General features: G+C 37.7%; 1 protein-coding gene across 1 annotated transcript; it reads right to left on the reverse strand.

Annotated features, from left to right (window-relative positions):
- Window positions 1-4,964: 4,964 nt before the first annotated feature.
- On the reverse strand, window positions 4,965-19,590 carry lrig2 (leucine-rich repeats and immunoglobulin-like domains 2). Its single transcript, XM_085353433.1, has 18 exons — window positions 18,928-19,590; window positions 18,500-18,574; window positions 18,014-18,148; window positions 17,500-17,643; window positions 16,106-16,249; window positions 15,785-15,928; window positions 15,392-15,535; window positions 12,339-12,419; window positions 11,888-11,959; window positions 11,645-11,713; window positions 10,077-10,240; window positions 9,406-9,717; window positions 8,770-9,051; window positions 7,843-8,283; window positions 7,533-7,685; window positions 6,970-7,110; window positions 6,255-6,518; window positions 4,965-5,412 (listed from the first exon to the last, which is right to left on the reverse strand). The coding sequence occupies exons 1-18, from the start codon at window positions 19,113-19,115 to the stop codon at window positions 5,180-5,182; spliced, it is 3,186 nt and encodes a 1,061-aa protein (XP_085209559.1). The 5' UTR covers window positions 19,116-19,590; the 3' UTR covers window positions 4,965-5,179.
- Window positions 19,591-21,672: the final 2,082 nt, after the last annotated feature.

The following is a 21,672-nucleotide window of genomic DNA, read 5'->3' on the forward strand; positions in this document are numbered from 1 at the left end:
GGTCCTGAGATGTCCCCAGAGAGGTGGCGTCTGATACCCAACCTGACATATAGACACAGACATACAGGCACACACATACAGACATCCATTCCCATGGATATGTCAAGTTGACTAGTAGGACAGTGAAATGTTACTGCCATGTAAGGATGTCAGTAGAGTTCATTAACTGGATGACTGGAAGATGGGAACATACTGTACCATCAGTAGCACTTATGAATCTGTAGTTGTTTCTGTTCTCTGGATATGATCCATCAAGTCTGTGTTTAAATACACAGTTGCCACCCTGGACATTGTGTTGAGTAATTCACCGGCTACTAGGAGATGATTAACAGCATCTTTGATCAGGACCAGGGAGCGCAGCAGAAATCCAAACAACCTCTACACTTTAAAGGGATAAAGAACTGTCCATTTTAATTCCACTGTTTCCTGGGATTTTGCTAGATATATGCGGGTGGGGACAAAAAAAGAGGCCTTTTTCTTGAAGTCAGGCCTTATGACAAACTAACATTTTTAAAATCCCATATTAGCTGGCTTTGTGTTGGCTTGACATGACTAAATCCAGATTATAGATGTCGTGGCCTTCTAAATCGTTCCATGGTGTGCCCAGAAATCATGTCGTTTCTAAGACAGCTGTGCTGTAGTTATTTGTAACCAAAATTAAATCCTTCTAGCACATAATTAGATTTTTCTTCCAAGTTGCCTACTGTCAGAGTAAGGAAAAATACCATAACAACCAGTAGAAACTACTACTTGAAGTGGTTTTCATTGAAAATTAAATTGATGGGGTCAGATAAAAAAAAAAATCACAATCAATGTCACATATTATTATGAATTCACATAAACCATTTCCAAAAGAGTCCTGAACACTATATTAAATGTAGATAAAAAAAAATAATCATCTCCTCTCACAGACAATGTAAAAAAAAAAATGAAGTTGAAGTTATTTATTTTTCATTTTATTTATTTTTCATTTATAGTATTATTTGATTAGTTTATTAGTATTATTAGTTGCCATGGCAGTTACATTTTGAATCATTTTCCCTTTATTATTAATTTATATAGGATTTCAGCTACTTAACGGTTCTTTGTTTTATTTTTCCTTTCATAGTCCATCAATTTAAAACCTGAGCTGTGCCACTGTAAAGGTGCTGAAAGTGCTTTGATATTATCTTGCTAAAATAAGCAATCTTTCCTGAAAAGGATGGGATCATATGGAGGGCAACCTATGGTGCAATTCAAGTATGAATATATGAACAATAAAAAGAAATCCTTACAGTCTAGCATTAGTGGTGCCTTCACAAATGTGAAAGTTGCCTATGCCATGTGCACTATTGCACTCACATATCCACACAGATGGCTTTTGAAATATGAACTGATAAAAAGCAAAATTGAATAAAATCAACTGCCTTGTCGTACAAGATGGCATGAAGGAGTAGCAGCTAACATTATCACTGTTATCGTTCATCCACAGTATCATACTCCAGGAGAAAGTGACCTGGGAGGGATTTGGGTAGTGCATTTCTCTGTTGATTTTGCGTTCTCTGCTTGCTTGTTTGTTTTGCCTTGGTCAAAATGTTTCTGCATTTACTTTTAATTGGTTATTCTAATTCGGCCGTGGTAGCATCACCATGGCAGTTGAGAAAATGTAGTTGATTAGACTTCCATAAAGGTAGCACTTTAACCTGGGTCTCTGTAAATAACTTTTGGGTATTCATGCTCACTGACACACACCTTGCGAGTACCACGTGTTTGTGCAGGAAAATCTTAGTGGATCTGTAGTTTCTACTTATACTCAGACCAGTCCGCCTGGCATTAACAGCCATGCCATGTACAAAGTCATTTAAATGAAATTTTGTCATCATGTGATGTTCCATTTGAATTTGTTCCTGAGCCTGTGTAGTGGTCTTTGTTATTAAAAGTGTGATTTAATGCAGTCCCACTTTAGTGTTCTAAAGTCACAGCCATTCAGTATGAATGTATGATTTTTTTTGTACAGACTGATCCTGACTCTTTCCGTCTTCATTATTATTTATGTACAAGGCAAAATCCCAGGGTTCTTTTGTTTCACATCAAAAATTGTCAGTAAGTTATGGACCAATTTGTCCAATCTGCTAACATATGAAAGAATTCCTCCAAAATCAACACTACATTTGAGATGTTGCATTAAATTGAAGATGCAGTTTAAGGGATGTGCAAATCAGTGTGTTGCTTTTATTTACATTTCAGAGAGCATCCGAAGATTTTTTGGAAAATGTTTAACAACAGCTTAAGAAAGAAAATCCACTTTAAGTAAAGAGGGAGACAAAGATTCGAAAGACATGATCAGAATTCACGTTTAATGTTTGAATAATGGCTATGTAACAAAAAGGCTTTTTAGACATGCTTTACAGAATGTACAGGAAACAAGGTAAAAAACAAAAAGCAGCATTGGATATTGCCAGAGCAGTTACTGCTAAACTTTGGTATAAAGTCATAAAGGGCATTTCAGAAAACAAAACAAATGCACATTATTTTAGGCTGCGTTGGTGAAAAGTATTGAACACTGAATTGATTTCGGCCTCCCAGATATGTAGCTTCATTAGGATAACTTATCGCAGTGAGTTTTCATTTAAATTTTTGTATCGCTTAAGAGGGGCATGAAATTGACTTTGACCAACGGTCTGGGAACATCGACACACAAATGTGCCACCACCGAAAAAAAGAAATGTGGAAAAAATAGAAAAAATACAGAGGGGCCGGGAAAGTTGATGCCAATAACAGTTGATGTTATTCAAAGGAATTTATAGGAATGTGCAGGTAGAAGAAAGTGGAAACAAAATACAATTCATGTCTGCACGTACCAGCAAGGAGGTGAAGTTCTTGGAAAATATTAATCAATGCATTTTTGAGAAGTTACTGATGACACATAAATTAGATATTCTGACATTACATGGAAGACACAGCATCAAGCTACATTACAATGCGCATGGTAGATGAACTTTTTACTTTGTGATTTTTTTCTGTGCCTCGACTCAGTACCTTTGAATACTCCATTTCTCAAACGTGTGTTGGTCAACTATATGCAAAAAAAAAAAAAAAAAAAAAAAAAAGGTCTAGAAAAATATGAACATGACATACACTCAGCTGCCAGTTTATTTAGAGCACCTAACTAAAAACTCATGCAGTTAGGATAATCCTTATTCATTAGACTTGTTCGGTTTAAAAAAAAAAAAAGAAAACTTTGGTAAGGTATTTACTCAACTGTATAATCATTATGGAGAAGTCAATTTGACTGTATACAAGCAATGTTTCTATTCACATTGGTATAGAGCACAAACACATTTAACTACACCCAACAAAATGACTGCACAGTTGAGTCAGTTGCTAATAAAATTTAAATAAAAACACTTTAAATTCATTAAAATGGTACGCAAACGGCAAAATAACACTATTTGAATGAGTTCATTTTTGCTAGGTTTATCTAATACACTGGCAGCTAAGTGTAATTTTCGAATAATACTGAGTAAATACCACTCAGAAACAATCATAGATGAACAACTTCAAAGTGCAATAATCTAGAAGACTTTAAGAACAACTCATTAGATCAAAACTGATGGGACAGGACATTCTTTTAACGGGGGCATTTTTGCTTGCAAACCTAAAGAATAACAATAGCTCTTATTTGGAAAGAGCACAGCTTGCTGAGGCCAGGCAGCTGTTGGGAGTGCCGTCTTTCAATTCTAAGAAAATAACACCCCATTATCAAGAAAAATGTTATCTTGCTACTTGAAGGAACATAAGATTTTGAGAATAGCTGTGGGACAACAGAAACCTAAAACAAATAAGCTTAATGTTTTCAAAGCTACTGCAGCTCATCCGTCAAACCTGTCAGCAAATGGATTATTAGAACATTGAATTTAATAACTAGTATTATGTACACATACATACATGTATAAAATAATACATTACATTCTCATGTTCACAGTCCTAAGTGGAAACCTAGGGTTACATAATATTCATAGAAGGAACAATAGCTTTGAGAGAATAAACTATGATGATAAATCGACTTGTTAAAAAAAAAAAAAAAAAAAAAAGTCATGCACACTGCATAATTAATTTTGCCACCATTAAATTAAGTGCCTGTTAACATAGGAGAAAAGGGAAAACAAATCAGTGCATACTGTATTTAAACAAACAAAAAAAAGCATGAAAAATATCATGTCACATGATCAAGGCTACTGAGAATGCTTGTTTAAAAGGCCATCCATTAGACAATAACTGAAAGTGGTCGACAGCAAAACTGTGATTGTCTCATGTGCAAAAAAACAAAATAAAAACAAACACACCAAAATAACAACTGTACCCTTTGTCCTCAAACTGCTCATCATTACGAAGACATAAAATATGGAATTATCAACTGCGTTTGACATAAAGAAAAAAAACTAAGTTTTGATAATATATGATATATCCATATATATTCATAATATACACCATATTTTGATGTCATGTCTCTGGGATTTGCATAAATGGATACCATAGCATAGTTTGAGTCAGTCAGGATGGCTGTGGGAATGTAGGTATGCCTTCAAGGGTCTTTCCAATATTATCCATCAAAAACTGCTGGTCAGGGAACTACCACTGTCCCCTCTTTAACCCCCATTTTTCCCGCTTGAGAGGCAGTATTCTAGCGACTTCTTCTCAAGTCATCTAGGCTGCTCCAACAGGTGTCTGTACCAGGAATAATGAGACAAAACTGCCAGCATGACATCAACTGGCACAGCATATGTTAGTCTCACAGTACCAGGGCCAGATGAGAGCTTGTGAGGACTCGACCGTGTCTCTGTGTTCTCTCATGGCAGCATCTGACATGGCTCTTAAAGCATACATTCATAGTTTTCTCTTGGGTGAGAACAAAGGAGAGCGGAGGCTCTGGGAGGAAAGAGGTCTTGCAGAGGTGGAGATGTCAGAAAGGAGGTCACTTTAATCACCTGTCCACATATCCGGTCTGATGTGGCAAGTCTTTCCACACTGGAGCACACTAGTATGTCCTCTTGATTAAAGGGGAATGTAAACATACAAGAGAGCATCTTTGGCAGAATATGAGGAGTCTTTTTGGAGGTAGTGGGTGAAGGGTGAATGTGAGATGGGGGGGTTGCAGCAACAAAGTGTCAGAGGCAGAATGTGGCCAGAATGAAAAACCCTATGTGGGAGCTGGATGCTCCTGAGGGTTAGTCCTATTAGAGGCACTTCTGTGGTCTTGGTTGCATTGACTGGGTGAATAGCCCACTTCTGCTTCACTCTGTTCTACTGCTCCATCAGTTGCAGAGGTCAGAGGAGGCGTCCTATGTACAGTCACTGGGATCTGGGATGCTCCAGGCGGTGGCTTCGAAGATAGATTTTCTGCTTCTCTCCAGAAAGACCTGCTAAGTGAATCTGCAAAGACATTCAACAACAATAGCTGTTTACAACAATAGTGCCATTCAGTGCTATTTGCATTGGCTTGTCTTACCTTAAAGAACTGTTAAGTTCAAGAAGAATTTAAAATCATTCTCCCCCGAAGGAAGTATTTAATCGCTTCTGTTATTTTGTTTTTTTTAGAAATCTAGCATCAAGGGTTTTCAAAATATAATTTCAGGTTTTGTGTGATTTTAAATACCAATAACATTATCAAGATTTCAACGTCAAGGTTACACCAAATGTGAAAAATCAGTAAAAACTTTATATTGCCCAATTTTTATGAATCGTCTTCAAACTTCAAAACAAAATACTGGGCCTTGGTACCTTGGTTGGCTAAGCATTTGACCTCGACCTTCATTGTTAGTACCCAAGGCCCAAGGCTTTTTATTTTCAAATATTATATTCATATTACTAAATGTGTAGTTAGATGTTGTTATGCTTTAACAAAGTAACTTTTTCCACAATCAGTTTTAGCTTATAACTTTCAGAATCATGCAGTTTTAATGATGAGATGCCACATTTACAAACTCAACTCAGATGTGTTCCAGTATTTTTTTACCTGTTCACTGGAAAATCTCAAATTTATTGAACTGTGAACTGATGTCCGAAATGTTCATTATGTGTAAAAAGATGTCTGCAAAATTCAACCTTGAGCCTACAAATAATATGTTGTTAACACTGAAGAAGGTACTAGATGTCAGAGTGGAAAGTTTCAAAATTTTGCCTCAGTGGGAAGGGCTTGGTAGTTTGCAATAAACTTAGGATGTAAACATATTGATTTAAAAAGTAGAACTGAAATTTTTGTTTACAACTCTCACCATAGTGCTCTGGAGGAGTGTGGCTGCTTAGTCTTTTATCATGTGAGGTGAAAAAGACAGAAGAGTCCTGATTGCTAGTGAGGCTATTCAGAGCTGCGTCCTCATGCTGGGCATGCTCACTGAGGTTCTCCTTCAGACCTGGCACAGTCTTGTCCAGTGGATCATCCTCCCCCAGATAAGCATAGGGACAGTATTCCCGCGTGCGAGAGTAGATGTTGGCATTGTCATAGCAGTCAGAGCAAATGACTAGAGGACCTGCACCGCCTGGCAACAAAGAACAAATATTACATAAGCACATGACTGGTGTCATACCATACAATAATCTGTGTACTTAAGATTCTTCTCAAAACTACTATGACCATACATTTTATGCAAAACTATTATGAAAGGTGGATTATATGGTTCCACAGTTTGAAAAGAACTCTGAAGTTCTTTTTGTTTTTTATAGACAAGACCTGGAACAGAATTTTACATTTTAAAACAGTCTGCATACAAACCAGTACACATTTAAAGATTATGTATATTTAGGTTTAGCTGTATTTCAATATTTTGGTTGGTTGGCTTAGCTGTTGATGGCATTAAAACAATAACTACAGAACACAAATTTGTTAAATCAATTAATTGCTTTAAGAGTCAGTGCAGAAATATAATACCTATAGCCAAGGCCGTTGCTGGTGAGGCAGCAAGCCCAAACACTTGTGTTAATGACACTCACCTGGGGGGACTCCAGCTAGTCCCTCACGAGGCTCCCCGGGGTGGAAACTGCTACGGCCAGTAAACAGCGAGCCAACCCTGCAGTGCAGCATGCTGTTCCCTTCAGTTTCCACCTCACTGCCTGTGTCTCCATAACACACACCTGGGAGCAACATGATAATTAGTTACAGTTTTATTTCAGCGGGGAGCTGATCCAAAACATAAATGAAGGAATAGGAACCTAAGAGACACTGGAATTTCCCGAACAACCGAACCCTTAAAAGGTACATTATAAAATGGGAAGTTTCTGTTTTTGTCATCTCAGCACTGACTTGTTTACAAGACTCTGCAGTCTTGTGATCACAATGTTGACATACCCTCAGACTTTAAACTAGACTGCTGACTAATTTTCAACAGACCACTAACATTAAAAGAAATGGTTCATGTCACTTAAAGTTTACATTAAAGCACAAGAAAAATCCTTCATAAATACTGACAGGATACTACTGAAATATCTAGTTTGGTTTGTAGATGCAGAAGGGAACTATTGTTTTCTGTTTCAAACTCAAAGGGCAGGTAACCCACCGTCCGTGCCCTTATGGACATATCCATTAGAGAGGGGAGGCATGAGCTGCTGGTGGCTCCCAGCCTCAGAATTACTGTAACCCTCCTGAGGCTCAGACAAAGTACCCTGAGAGGATAGGTAGCTGGGAATATCTGCTGGCAAATTCATCTCATCTGTAACGGAAACATATTTTCAGTTCTATGTCATGACTTCAAAACAAAGTGTCCACGGAAACATTTCAGTTTACAAGCAGCCATCTTTTCTGGATAAAGCTTTCAATAAGGCACATTTATGTTACAGGACAGATGGCTGTGTGTCCAAACTACTTACCTGTGTTGGTAATACTGTAGTCCTCACTTTTCCTACGCATGTGATAGATTACAATGACCCAGACCAACGAAGTACCAACCACACAGCACACCACCACAATCACCACGATGCCCACAGTGGTCCAGGCATCCTGGTCATACACTGTGCCTGTATCGCAATTTGGTGATGGCGAGACGCTCAGGTATATGTGGCCACGCTCTGTACCCAAAGTATTAGACATGATGCAGGTGTATTTCCCAGCATCAGCTGGACCAGCATCAACAATGATAAGAAGTTGATTGGCTGCAGCAAAGAAGTGGCGCTCTGTTAGGACCAAAGGCCCATCATCTTTGGTCCAGTTGAGACGAGGAGCAGGGCTGCCTCCAGCTATACACTGAAGCACAGCAGTTTCACCCCGGGCCACTGTTCTGTCTTCCAGTGGCCGCATGAAGGATGGGGTTTCTGCAGAGGAAAAGGGAAAAAAAAAAAAAAGAAGAGGATGAACTCATTTTTGATTTAAGTCATCCGTGGCCAGTTTAGATGGATGTGTGCTATTTTTTAAACAATTTTTCTCCAGCACTAATATTTAATGATTAATCACAAACTCCGCCAATTGGACAGTCAGTCATTATATACTCCTGCAAGTAGCTCAAGTCACATTTTGCAAGTACATTAATTAAGAAATATAATACTATATTTGATTTCGGATATGCGCCAGGCAGTCTCCTTTAAATATTCCACATGGTCGTGTTATAACAAGGCCATGTGGAATTTTTGCTTTTACGTCATCATTAGTTAAAACTGGCAGGGCGGCAACACATAAACAAGAGCTTGTAATGAGCAACAGACATAAATGAGCGGCCAATTGGAGTAGTGAGTTATCTGAAATGACCCCAGTAGATAAAAAAAAAACAAAAAAAAACTCAGTTAAACAGATGGCTGACTCACCCAGAACAGTCAGAGTAGCATTTGCCGACAGGCTGCCAGCAGCATTCTGAGCGGTACAGCTATACACTCCCATGTCTTCTGTTTTCACTTTAGCAATGAAAAAGACGTCATCGTCAGGCATCACATGCATCCTGCGCTCTCGGGCAGCAGGGAAGTCAGTGCCTCCATCTTTCTGCCAAGCAATCTGTGGTGATGGATGGCCTTCAGCAGCACACTCCAGCCTGGCCGTAGTCCCAGTCCGGATTGTCAGATCCATGGGGGTCTTAAGAAAGGAAGGCATCTCTGAAAGACAGAAAATAGAAAGTCAAGGGTGGAATACAATGGTACAGACAGAAACAAATACTGATATATACCATATATGTATGAAAACGAGATAAAACCTTAGGGTACCTCTCTCTTATTTAATTTTTTCCCCAGTTACTGTACTGTCAAATGGGTAGCAATACTACTTAACAAATAAACTATATACAAGTATCAACTTCATGCAGATATATTGCAGTGAATTGGCAAAACCAGCAACCCAAAGCCTAAACAGGGTAAGTGAACAAGACGCAAAAACCTCCCAAAAAACAAACAAACCAAAAAAGAACTGGCAATCACTGATCACGTTCATTTAAAGAGATAACACATCCTCACCATTGACAGTAAGCTTGGCCCTGTTGGAGTAATTGGAACCAAAGTGATTGGAGACCACACACTGGTAACGCCCCTCATCGGTGAAGTTCACATTGAGGAGGTGAAGCACAGTGGTATAGATCAGCTCTCCCTCTTGGTACCGGGCATAATTTTCCACTTCTGCATCATACAGCACCTCCCCATCCTTCCGCCAGGCTGTGGTCATTGGTGAATCACTGCTGCTGGACGCAATGCAGCTCAGAGTCACATTGTTTCCCCGCAGTGCAACAGACGTCTCTGGGTGAGTTGTGATCTGAGGCTTGGGGAAATCATCTGTGTAGGCACATGTGTTTGGGAAAATAAAAACAAAGGAAATAAAAGAAACATTTTTCTAACTGAAATATATATATAAGATTTTAAGCTCCACCAGAATGCAACACAGTATCAAAAAACAAAAAAACAAATACAGCTTTTCAAAAAATGACAAGTTAAAAAACAAAACAACTTTTCACGTATTTTGGATCTTTTTAAGTGAAATAATCCGCTGGACACTCTCAAAACATCCAAAATAAATATTAATTTTAGTCTTTTCTTCCATATACCAATAAACATTGTTTTATATGTTTTGTGCTTATTCAACAGAATCTATAATGGCAGGCTGGGAATAATTAAAACAAGAAAAAAAGACTGACCACAAACAAACTCTTCCGGGCTGATGGACAGGACATTGCGACCGAGCAGATTCACAGGATGGGCACAGATAGCAGTGACAGACTGCTGGAACTGGCTGTCTGTCAACCAAGGACCCAGCCACTGCATGTGACAGTCACACAGCAGGTTGCTTGTGTTCAGGACACTGAGAATAGAGGAGTAATTTGGGAAACATGAGATGACTCATAGTAATATAAGACGGAATGATTCTACTAATGAAGTATGAGATTGAACCACTGGAAATAAAGGGAAAATTAATCTGGGATTTCAGGGATTCATCTGAACTCACTCTTCAGAGAGTTAATAGAATTTATTCTTTTAGAAAAGAAACCTCCACATACTAACTTGAAAAGAAGATTTAATCTTAAATAATTTAAAGTGAGCCATTTACAGATATCTAAATAAAGCTTATATAGCTTCCAAATAAAGCTATATTCCTGTGAAACACACAGGGAATTGTTATTGGTGAACATCTAAATCTGTTTATAAAGCCTTTTAGTCAACCTGTCAGCTGGACCATGGCAAAAGGATCTAAATTGTGGCATGAAATTGGATTCAAGGCTATAAAAAGCCTCCAGAACTGCGCTCTATTTTTTTTGTACAAAAATACATTTTAATTAGAGGAATGCTGCCATCTTCTTCTAGTCAAGTTATCAAACCAAGCCACTTTATCCGCTTGCAAAGCAGATACTGTTAAATTCTATTAAGGTAGCACACTAATTACTAACAAGAGGATATGAGTACTGTCAGTTTGACAGCAGCTGGGGCATTTAGCCAGCCACTGCTTGAGAGACACTCCTAAGATGGGTTGATCAAAAGCTCAAAACAGTGAGAGACTTTGCATTTCCGCTCCCTTTCCTCGCACACAGGAGACAGCTGTCCCAACTAAGTAAAGGCTGCTGCAACTCAAAAACTAAATCAGAAGTCTTTGCTTGGCCAACTGCGAATAAAAAAAAAAAAAAAGTATAAACCCAGTATCTTGATGCATTCTCAATCATCCAGGAAAGTAAATCTCCAAAAGTTGATTCTGTTCATCTGGACGTATGTGTCAGGAGTATCGGAGCAGTTGAGACGCATTTTTTCTAAACACCGGGTCTCTGTGGCTTTTAAACCCCAAAACACGCTGCAGTCAGCTGAGACTGAAGAAGTCACTTGGATGAGTGACGAAACGTTTCTCCCACAAAACACTACGTCCGGATGAACAGAATCAACTTTTGGAGATATAAACCCAGTAAATATATTTAGCCTTAAATTTCACCAACCAACCAAATAAATAAATAAATAAATAAATAAATAAAGATTTTAAATGGGGCAACAAAATTAAAATTGCTATGGTGGATCAACAATGACTCCCTGTTTAAAAGCTTCAGTGACGCCAATTTAAAATGTAAATCACTGCCCCTGCAGTGTTTCTTAATCATTGTAATTCCTTTTTAATGAGGTCAATAACAATAAATCAGTCTAACAAACATTAACACAGGAAAATACCAGCTAATACATGCGCATGAGAGCTGTAGGATATTTCTGTGTTTGGTTTTGTTTTACTTACAACACTTTCAGCTTCATATGAGACATCGCCTCTGGGTGTATCGACATGATACCATTCTTGCTGAGGTCCCTAAAGATGGGACACAAATATGGATTAAACACACCAGTTTGATCAAATTGACATTTTTGTCAGAAGTGTAACGCAACAACAGGACAATAAACCTTTCTGCTATGTTTAAACATTTAATAATAGATATCAAAATGACTGCATGGCTAAAAAGTATTAGATAAGGGCTTTACTCACAAGTGCTCGAGCTCTTCCAGGCCTTCAAACGCTTTCTTTGTGATGGATTTGATTTTGTTCTGTTGTAGGATTCTGGAAAAAATAAAGATATTTCACACGAGGCCAAGTGAACAGTTCAAACTAGCCTGCTCCTAGGCCATCCTTTATTACAAAAACAAGTCACTGCTCCAGCAGCTTTTGTGAAGGCTGCTATAACATCTGAAACAAATTACACTGCAAATTGAAATAAATTGGAGAACTAAATAAATCAAATGTGTTAAAAACAGATATGTAGTATATTAAACATTACAATATAATTTAACCTTTCTGAAAATTTGTGCAGCCATTTGTTTGATGCACTGTAAAGTATCTTAACATAAACCAGCTCTATTTCTCTAAATACAAAAACATTTTACAAACTTGCATACTATATATAAAAATACAATTTTTAAAATTCATATCATGCCCTCACAGAGTGTTTAGCTTCTTCATGCCATCAAATACACCAATGGAGTCTTCAATGGCCCAGGAGATTTCATTATTACGGATATCTCTGAAAAGCAAAGAGACTCATATTAGATATTAAACACAGTACACACAGGCTGAACATCTAAAGGCTTCTCCTGCAAAGAACAAAGAGCACACATTACCACCACTGGGGTTGCCAGCAGCAGTGACTCTTCGTTAGAAGACTAACAATCTGAGACACCATACTTCCACACTATGTCACAGCTTGCTGCTCCTGCCGCTGTGATGAGGGGAAATAATTGGCTCTGTTTAGCACTGAGACAGTTCATGGGGCCACTGCAAGTCCAGGGAGGCCTTGTGTTTACAGGATGGGTCATGGGCTCTTTTGTTTCTCTTTCCTCATGCCTGGCTACCTCTGAAAGAAGTTCTGCACTCACCAGTTCCCCTCTCCCATGAAAGATCCCGAGATGGTCAAAATCCCAAATGCAACCCCTTTGTCATTGTAGTTCACTGGCTTAAAGAGAGCTCTGTGCAGCAAATAATGAGTTCATAACTTTCTCACAGATAAACTGTGGATGAAGAAGATATACTCGATTAATTGGGCTGATATTTTGCTAATCAGAATTTTAATAGCTTTGGTTTTAAACCTAAAATACAGCCCTTACTTTAAAACAAACAAGCAAACCCGAAAAACTCTCATTAACATGTCCTAGCTCGAGATCAGCAGCAACAACAACAACAACAACCGTGTTAGACTGTGTCAAATAATCCACTTGTAAAGCAAGTAGGGGCTGCTCAATTATGGCAAAAATGATAATCACGATTATTTTCACTGAAATTGAAATCTCGATTATTTGACGATATTTATTTAACCCTTTAAGACCTACTATAGAACCAAGTCCGCCAGAGCTTATATTATTTTTTTACATGTTGTAGTGCCATTTGTGGGAGCATTTCAAGTTGCTATGCAACTGTTATAGCCCATATTTTAATAATATGTATGCATTAAGTCCATTAATTACATTAATTGCAAAAAAGTGCAATAAACTACAAAAAAATTGAAAATCGTTTTTGGTTTTTTTACATATATTTCTACTTGGAGAAATTTAAGAGGTTTATCCCTCAAAACTTTAAATACAAAAAAAGTTGCAAAAAATAGTTTACAACAACAGGAAATTTATTTTGAGTGTCTTCATAGTTTTATTTTGGAGATACAGCAATTTTTATATACTGCAGGAAAAACGAAAAAACAATCCTATGATGCAAATTTGCAAAGAAAACAGCAGGTGCATCAAAATAAACTATTTCCAGCAGTGCAATTCGAGTTCTAAGCATCCCAGCAACTATTCAGAAAAGTCAAACATGACCAGTATAGGCTTTTAAGGCCTACAAGTAAAAAAAACTACATTTCCGTGAAAATGATGTCACTTCCGGTTTCGGCCAGGAAATGGCGGACATGCGATAGTTCGCGCTGACATCTGTTTCACTGTGGGAAGTGTTACGAACAGCTGATGGATCGGCAAAGCGTGTTTCTGGAATATTATGTTTTTGTTGCTGCAAGCACTTTTTATGCAATTTTTGCAAAGCTTTATGTGGAAGGAAACCGTGACCGAGGATAAGCTGATGGCATAAGATGTAAGTACAACTCCTCCGGTTTCATATGCAAAACAAATTATTGAGCTAGCTTACACGGTTCAGGTTCTACAGGGATTTAAAAATAGTTACACAAAACGGAGCGTGCTGCTCTGACCGGATTTAAAGGGTTAACAATGACTTTAAAAAATAATATAAAATAGTGTGCAAAACCAATGAAGTTTTTTTTTTTACCTCTCTTTTCAACCAACGGCAGTCACTCTCCTCTCCAAATAACTTCTGCTTAGCTTTCCAAGCTTCCCTCGGGTCCTCTTAATCAGCGGTCTCCAACCTTTTTTGCGCCACGGACCGGTTTATAAGGTGTCGCGGATAAATGAGGGAGGGGCTAATAATCGGCTCAGTCATTTTTAATGATCATTGAAAGCCCAGATCGTAATCGTGATTAAAATTCGATTAATTGAGCAGCCCTACTTTAACGGCAGTCAAAACAGTGGTGCTATCCAGGAATTCCAGTACAGTAACCTTGCCCAGCCCTTACATTAAAGTGGTGAAGATGAAATTGCCTGACTCAATATCAGAACATCATGATACAACAACAGATGAGACCAAGGAGAATCTCCCTGCTGCTAACCATCTTCATACCAAAATCTTTCCTGCTACCTTTTTCTCCAGTCACTTCACTGTCCAACCCCAAAAGATACTCTTTGAAAAGCTGCAGTTTAGGATTAGAGCTAACCCCAACCCTATTAATACATACACTATATGTACTTATTTATCTTCTCCCAATTACATTAGTCCCCCTCAATACCCCATCAGCCCCATGCGCAGCTCTTTTTCTCCCATTGTTTGGTGGAAGGGCCTAATATGGCCCTTTTGATATTGAAGGTTGCCAACATGTGGTCTAGATCAACCAACAAGTGCTTCTGACAGTGAAGCCTCTCCAACATGAATGTTGAGAGGCTACTGACAAAAACACTGTAAACCTGAAACTTTTACTATCTGGGTGGAGATGCACACACCTCACGTAGATTTTTCACATTTTAACTAATTAAAAAAAGAAGAAGAAAAAAAAAAAGAATCACAATTGTGTGTAAGTAAATTTCAGGACAAAGAACACAAAGCCGGAAAAACATACATCTATGGAAAACACACACAGAGTGGTTTAATCTAAATCTAAATGTACACCATTGACAACAAAAGATTTGCATGGCACTACAATAAGATGGGGACTTGAAATAGTGGTACTTTCTACAGTTTTCTCTGAACTACTTGGAAAGAATTCAAGAACAAAAAACTAAAACTACAAATGTAGAAAGAAACAAGTGCAGACCTACTTTTGCAAGAAGCCTTCAATGAGAATGCAGAGCCAACAGGACTTGAGTTAATTCGTTTACAGAGATTCATTAAACTTCTAACCACAAATAATAAACACATACTGCAGACAGATTCGGGCATTGCACTTACAGGGTGCGCAGACTTGACAGGCCACTGAACACTCCCTCTCCCAAATGGCTGATAGAGTTTTCTCCCAGGTTCAGGCTCTCCAGGAAATCTAAACCTTTAAAAGCTGTCTCCTCAAGTCTAGTCAGATGATTGCCAGACAAGTCTCTGTTCAAAGAAACCACAAATATGACAAACATTAACTAAAAACAATTTCCCTATGTTCTGTATGGTAATATTAGTCCACATTTAAGGATGAAATGAGCTGTTTTCACAAAAACACCATATATGGTGCATTAGGTAGAAGCTAGACCTCACTGAACCAGCCCAGACAAACACAGTGCAGCAAGATAACAGTAACTGCTCCAAGTACTCTTAGCTACATTGGGATTGTAGCAACGAAGCAAACAGACTCACAGTTCCTCAAGCTTTTGGCAAAACTCCCAGGCGTCTGGTCCAATGATGCCAACAGCATTCTGGCTGACCCGCAGGATACGCAGCATGCGCAAGCCATACAGCCAACCTTTGTTAACCTCTGTTAGGTTGTTGTGCTCTAGCTCCCTGGGGGGGGCGACATTATTGACAAAAATAACTGTATTAAATCAATTTATTGCTTTAACATATCTGCAGGGGGAACCATAGGTGAGAACATTTTATGGAAGATTTTTTTTCAGCAAGATTTTTTCATAGGTGCTGCACATTTTTTGCTAAATATAAAGTCCAAAAGATTGCACTCACAATTCTTCAATGTTGTTCAGTCCAAAAAAGGCTCCATCCATGAGCTTAGTGATGCCATTCCTCTGCATCTTCAGTGATTTCAAGGAGTCCATCCCCTTGAATGTAAGGCTGTCAACAATTTTGATCTTGTTCCGCTTCAGTTCACTACAAACACAAAGAATCCATTTTCTTTAACCAAGTGTTTTTATACATAAACAAACTCACACAACAGAGCTTCTCGAATAGGAACATTTGGATCCATAGGTTTTTGGAATTTTGCCTCTGTACAACACCACATTGCTCGATTTTAAATCCAGTGGTTTTAAAAATTATACAAATCAAGATATGATTCAAGACTTGCAGGCTTTTAATTACAAAGGTTTTAGAAATGTTTTGCATTAACTGTTTAAGATTTATGGCCATTTTTATACGTAGTGTGGCTTTTTCAGAGGCTTAGAAATAATTGGACAAACTAACATAATTTTACATAAGGATTGTTTTTACTGCTTTGTTGAAAACAATTTGCAGACAAAGACTGCCTGAAATCTGAAATGCACAAACACCACCAAATGCTGTGTTTCGAACTTTAAGATGTTCTGCCAAATGTTTGCTGCAGCTGCATTCAGTTGCTACTTGTGTCTGGGTCTTTCTAAATTAGGTTTTGTGTTCAGTAACTGAAAGGTATGCTCTGTTAGTTTCAGAACAGGTGACTGACATGATGTATTCACATCCATAAAGGCATCTATTAACTGTAGGCATTAGCAATGAAACACCTATCCCCTCAAGATTGCTCTTTACTACGCTAGATGTTGTAAAAGAGTTTTATGTAACCAAGGGAAGAACTGTGTAATCACTCACTTTTGTGGTCATCCAAGCCTTTAGGTCTTTTGGAGCTGAATGGTTCATTCCTTCATTTAAAGAATGTACCAGATCGTCGATTTGGCCAAGCATAAAATTTTGGCTCTTTTTCTCAAATTGGTTTATTGTGGTTTTTCCACCCCCCCGTTACTTGCATCAATATCTCTTTGGACTTCATATTTAGATTTTCTGGGAAAAGCAGCCAAATGCAAGTTACACTCTTGGAAACAATTCTATCTTTCTATCAGCTTAATTTGTCATTAAATAATGAGGAAGAAGGCCAAACCTGCCCATGGAACTGTCAGGCAACGGTCCAATTATTTTTTATCCTCTAAATAGGGCACGATGTGTGTTAAAGCTTCAATTCTGTCTTAATTGTTTAACTTGAAAATCCACGGTTGTGTACAGAAGCAATCTTTCTTTTTAAAGTTTCAATGTCCAATAACTTACAAACCTAACTGTAAAACTGCGCAAAACTGAGTAAAATAAGAGCATCTGTTATATAAATTAAAATTCACCAACTGAGTGATAATGTTACAGCATTTTATTATACTTACAGGAACTGAAGTTGTGGAAGTTTGAAGACTTTGGATGGAAGCACAGTCAATCTGTTCCTGTTCAGCCTCAGCACCAACAGGGAGCTGGAGATGTTTTCAAAGCAGCCAGGCTCCAGGACGCTGATCTTGTTGTTGCTTAAATTACTATGAGATAAAAAAAAGAAAAAACATTACTAGCAAATTTAGCAGAAGGAATCATTCTTCCTTTGTAGTTACGCATACTGCGTGAAGTAAATATTTACAAAAATGGTTGCTTTGCAATAAAATGCTTTCTAGGCCAAACTGAACAAAACAAGGTGTTTTCAGTACTCTCGTAAGAGCATGTGACGCTTTGCTCTAATGTGTTTCCTCCAATACTATGAATATCTTCTTACTGTTGTATTACACAGAATGTTTCCAATTGCAAACTTATTCACGGTCATACAAGCAAGTCAATGTAGAGTTAAACCATATTTTAACACTGCATGTCTCACACACTGTCCTAGTACTGATAATAAAGATGACTTTGACTTACAGATATTTCAGCTGCATAGATGGAAAGGATCCAACTTTGAGCTCAGAGATGGAATTGGATGTAAGGTCCAGTGTCTCCAGGGAAACATATGGTTGTAGGTGAAGCATTGACAGCTCAGTGATCCGATTGTGGACTCTGAAATATATCAAATATAAAAAGGTATTAGTTTTAATGATGTCAATGCTTACTAAAGCATTCTTAGTCTAATTAAAATATTAACATGGTGAAAGAATGGGGGGGGAAAATAACAAAAGACTGACTCTGGTGGTGTCTTCCACTGTTTTTGTATAAATATGTTTTAATCTAACATCCAACAAAGCATAAAAATTCAGCCAACATTAAATACTGTACAAATATTTTTTTTTACAAAGTGTTTAAATGTGCAGAAGAATTCAAGGAATATTTTAATAATTAGTTTGAGTGCTGATAGAAAAGACCAAAAAAAACATAACTGAAAACAAACCCTGAAGAGGATTTTGTACTTACAAAGAAAGTCCTGTGATGTTTGAGGAGACATCGCCAAGATAGGGAAAAACAGTCAGCTCATTGTGATTCAAAGTACTGAAATCAAATTTAAACAAAAATGAAAAAGTTGCATCAGTCAAATAGCCATACATAACTGAGATTTTAAACAAATTTACTCTGATGTCCCTTATAAGCTGTGAGCAGAGGTTTATATATCACACTTTTCTTCATGACAAAACAAAAGTTACAAACAACGAGTATATTTCCAAAAATAATCTTACCTATCCTTAAAATACTCAAAGGTGTTGGTTAAGTGGTTAAAATGTATTCAAATTGGTTGTATCTCTATATTACTATCCAATCTTTTATTGAGCAACCAATCAGTGCAGCGGTTCAGTAAAGGACTAGCTCTGCTAACTTCAGTTATGTTCATCCAGATGTGTACTTACACTTGGGTTATCCCATCTGGGACTTCCACTGGAGCCATCGACAGCCTTCTTCTGTTGCAGTCCAGAATATGAACCTCATCCTCTGTTTTATAACACGAGCAAGGAGCAGGACAAGTCTCACTGGCCCAGGCACCCAAACTTAGCAGCATGAAGATAAGGGCCGAAGGAATGGGCCAGCCTTCCGCCATTTTAAATGCCTTCCCACTGAGAGTTAGCTACGTGGCTAGCTAGAACTGGCACGTTAACTTAACACTTATAAAACCACAGAGTTGTTTTTGTAGTTTACGACCATTCAAGCAAGCACATATTTAAGATTTATATCGTCACGATTCCAGGTGGAATCGTAAAATGCAGTTTTTTCCAACTTAAGCGGGGCATCCCAGCAGAGATTTCTGCTCTTCTTTCAGTGGCTGGAATTCCTTCCGCTCCAGCCAGGACACCCTCCCGGAGAGGTTAGCTAGCTCACCGCTGAACTGAGTTGGTCCCACAAACACGCCACTTTTCACCAGAAGAGATCAGTTCAAATCCGTACGATAACCGCTTTTGATTATACTGATCCAAATGAAATGTTACGGGCGTTTAACTCAGACTGTTTACAAAGAATTAAAGAAATTTTGTCCCGTCTTTCCATCCCGAAAGAACAACAAAGCCCCGTGAGTTGATGACACAGGATACCCTAATCCCGCCCCTCTACAGCATGTTTACAGTTATTCTATTGGTCCGTGATTTTGCTTGTCAACCATTTGCGTCGTTTTGATTGGATCGTGTTTTTGTCCGACACTGTTTGCAGGAAAAAAGTTTTTAAGAACTATTGAAGTATGAAATAGTATTCCAGATCCTCGCGGTTGTTAGTGGTAAAATCTACTTTTTGATTTAGGAAAATGTTTTGTTTTGATTTGTTCGCATTTTCACAGTTTCAAACACATAGCCACAAGTAAAGAGCACGTTTAAATTTTGCTTTTATCACCTATATATATATATATATATATATATATATATATATAAAGGCCTATCTGTGAGTAGAGGGAGTAAGTAGTAGCAATAACAATATAAAAATACAAATCAGAAAATGAAGTAAAATAAGAATACACAATAAAAGAAATAACAAAGAGTGTGCAGTAAAAAAAAAGTTTAAAAAAAAAAAGAATCTATAATTTCTAAAAGCATTAAACTGATTATTATGATCCTACAATGACTGCTTTACATATTTATACTCCACTACAAAGACAAAAAGCAGCACCAGTGTGATTTGTGAATATATAATCTATCGTTATAATTGATGATATATGAAAGTTGTTTGGTTGCCTAAATGCACTCATTGATATTTTTAATTGTTTATGTATATAAAAAGATTTGGACTGTGTGATCTTAACTTAATACTTTATTTTTAAATAGATTAACTGTGATTTCTAGTGTTATCCATTGTGTTAGAATACTTCCCTCTAGAATAAATAAACACTGAATGGGTGGGGTGGGGGATGTGGTTAGCTCAGAATTTAATGTGAACTTCAGTGCTTTACTTTATGCACACGGTGAGATAAGCATCATACTTGGGCAAATTTGCTAAATGTTTCTGTTGCATTCTGAGTATATTTTATTCAAAATTATGGCAAACTGGAAACCTATGTATGTAAATTTTCCCTTGTTTTCAATCTTTATATCAACTGCTATATAACATTTCAATTAACAAATTCATTAAATATAGAATTTGACACTTGACAATTAGAATAGAATAGAATAGAATAGAATAAAGTGGGCTTTATCAAAAAATAATACAACAGCCCAGCAATACAATTTTATATTTGTGAAGAGAATTATTGAGTCTTTAGACAGCTGCCAATTCAACTCATTCAATTTAAATTTTATAAGAATTTTTTCTGTTGAGCTAATTAATGTAGAGAGAGAGAGAGAGAGCAGGGAGCAAGGGAGGGAGAAAGAGGATGGATGAATGCAGCAAATCGGTAAGGGGGAAGTCAGTGGAAAACAATTTGACTATGATATTTGCATATGACATTGTGATCTGTGGTGAGAATAGGGAGCAGCCAGAAGAGAGCCGTATGATGCAGGTGGGGGAATGCTCAGGAGAGAAGAGGAATAGAAGTCAGTAAAAGCAAGACAGAATACACATGTGAATGAAAGAGAGAGAGGTTGGAAAATATAGCACTGTCAAAAAGATGTGAATGTGAGGCATAGCTGGATGTCGCAGAACTAAAGATGCCAAGATTTTCACTGGAAATGACCAGGAGGGACAGGATTAGAAATGAGTATATCAGATCAATTTATAGACAAAGTTAGAGAAGCAAGGTCAAAATGGTTTGGACATGTGCAGAGGAGAGATAGTGGATATATATGGAGCTCCCAGACAGGAGGGAAAGAGGAAGATAATAGAAAAGATTCACAAATGTAGTGAAGGAGGAAACGGTGTAATAGAGGAAGATCCTAAAGTTGCAGTGAGATAGAGGTAGATTATCCACTGTGACAACCGCTAAAGAGAGCAGCTGAAAGAAGAAAAATGATTGATTTGCTTCGAACATGTAACTATACAATTTTAAAAAGAAGAGAAAAGGTTTAATCTAACCTGCAGGACCAGGAAACCATAACCTGAAACTCCAATTGAATAGCACTTTACCCCACCCCAGCTGACATTTGGCACTGCTGATGTCTTGCCTTGATGTCTTGTGTACACATGCCATTACATGTTTTCAGAAGCAGTCTTTAACTTCCAAACATTTTTCCTGTGTGCAT

This window comes from Diplotaxodon limnothrissa, linkage group LG5 (genome assembly GCF_057381915.1).
Source record: "Diplotaxodon limnothrissa isolate DT_005_m linkage group LG5, D_limnothrissa_male_GT1.1, whole genome shotgun sequence".
Taxonomy (NCBI): domain Eukaryota; kingdom Metazoa; phylum Chordata; class Actinopteri; order Cichliformes; family Cichlidae; genus Diplotaxodon; species Diplotaxodon limnothrissa.

What these genes read in the sequence shown, in the direction of transcription:
- lrig2 (XM_085353433.1), bottom strand. Translation starts at nt 19,115, where the DNA reads ATGGCGGAAGGCTGGCCCATTCCTTCGGCCCTTATCTTCATGCTGCTA. An exon ending in CCAGATGGGATAACCCAAGT is followed by an intron (nt 18,575 to 18,927) that starts GTAAGTACACAT and finishes ATTTGATTTCAG; the next exon opens with TACTTTGAATCACAATGAGC. An exon ending in CTGTCAAGTCTGCGCACCCT is followed by an intron (nt 12,420 to 15,391) that starts GTAAGTGCAATG and finishes TTTGCTTTTCAG; the next exon opens with AGATATCCGTAATAATGAAA.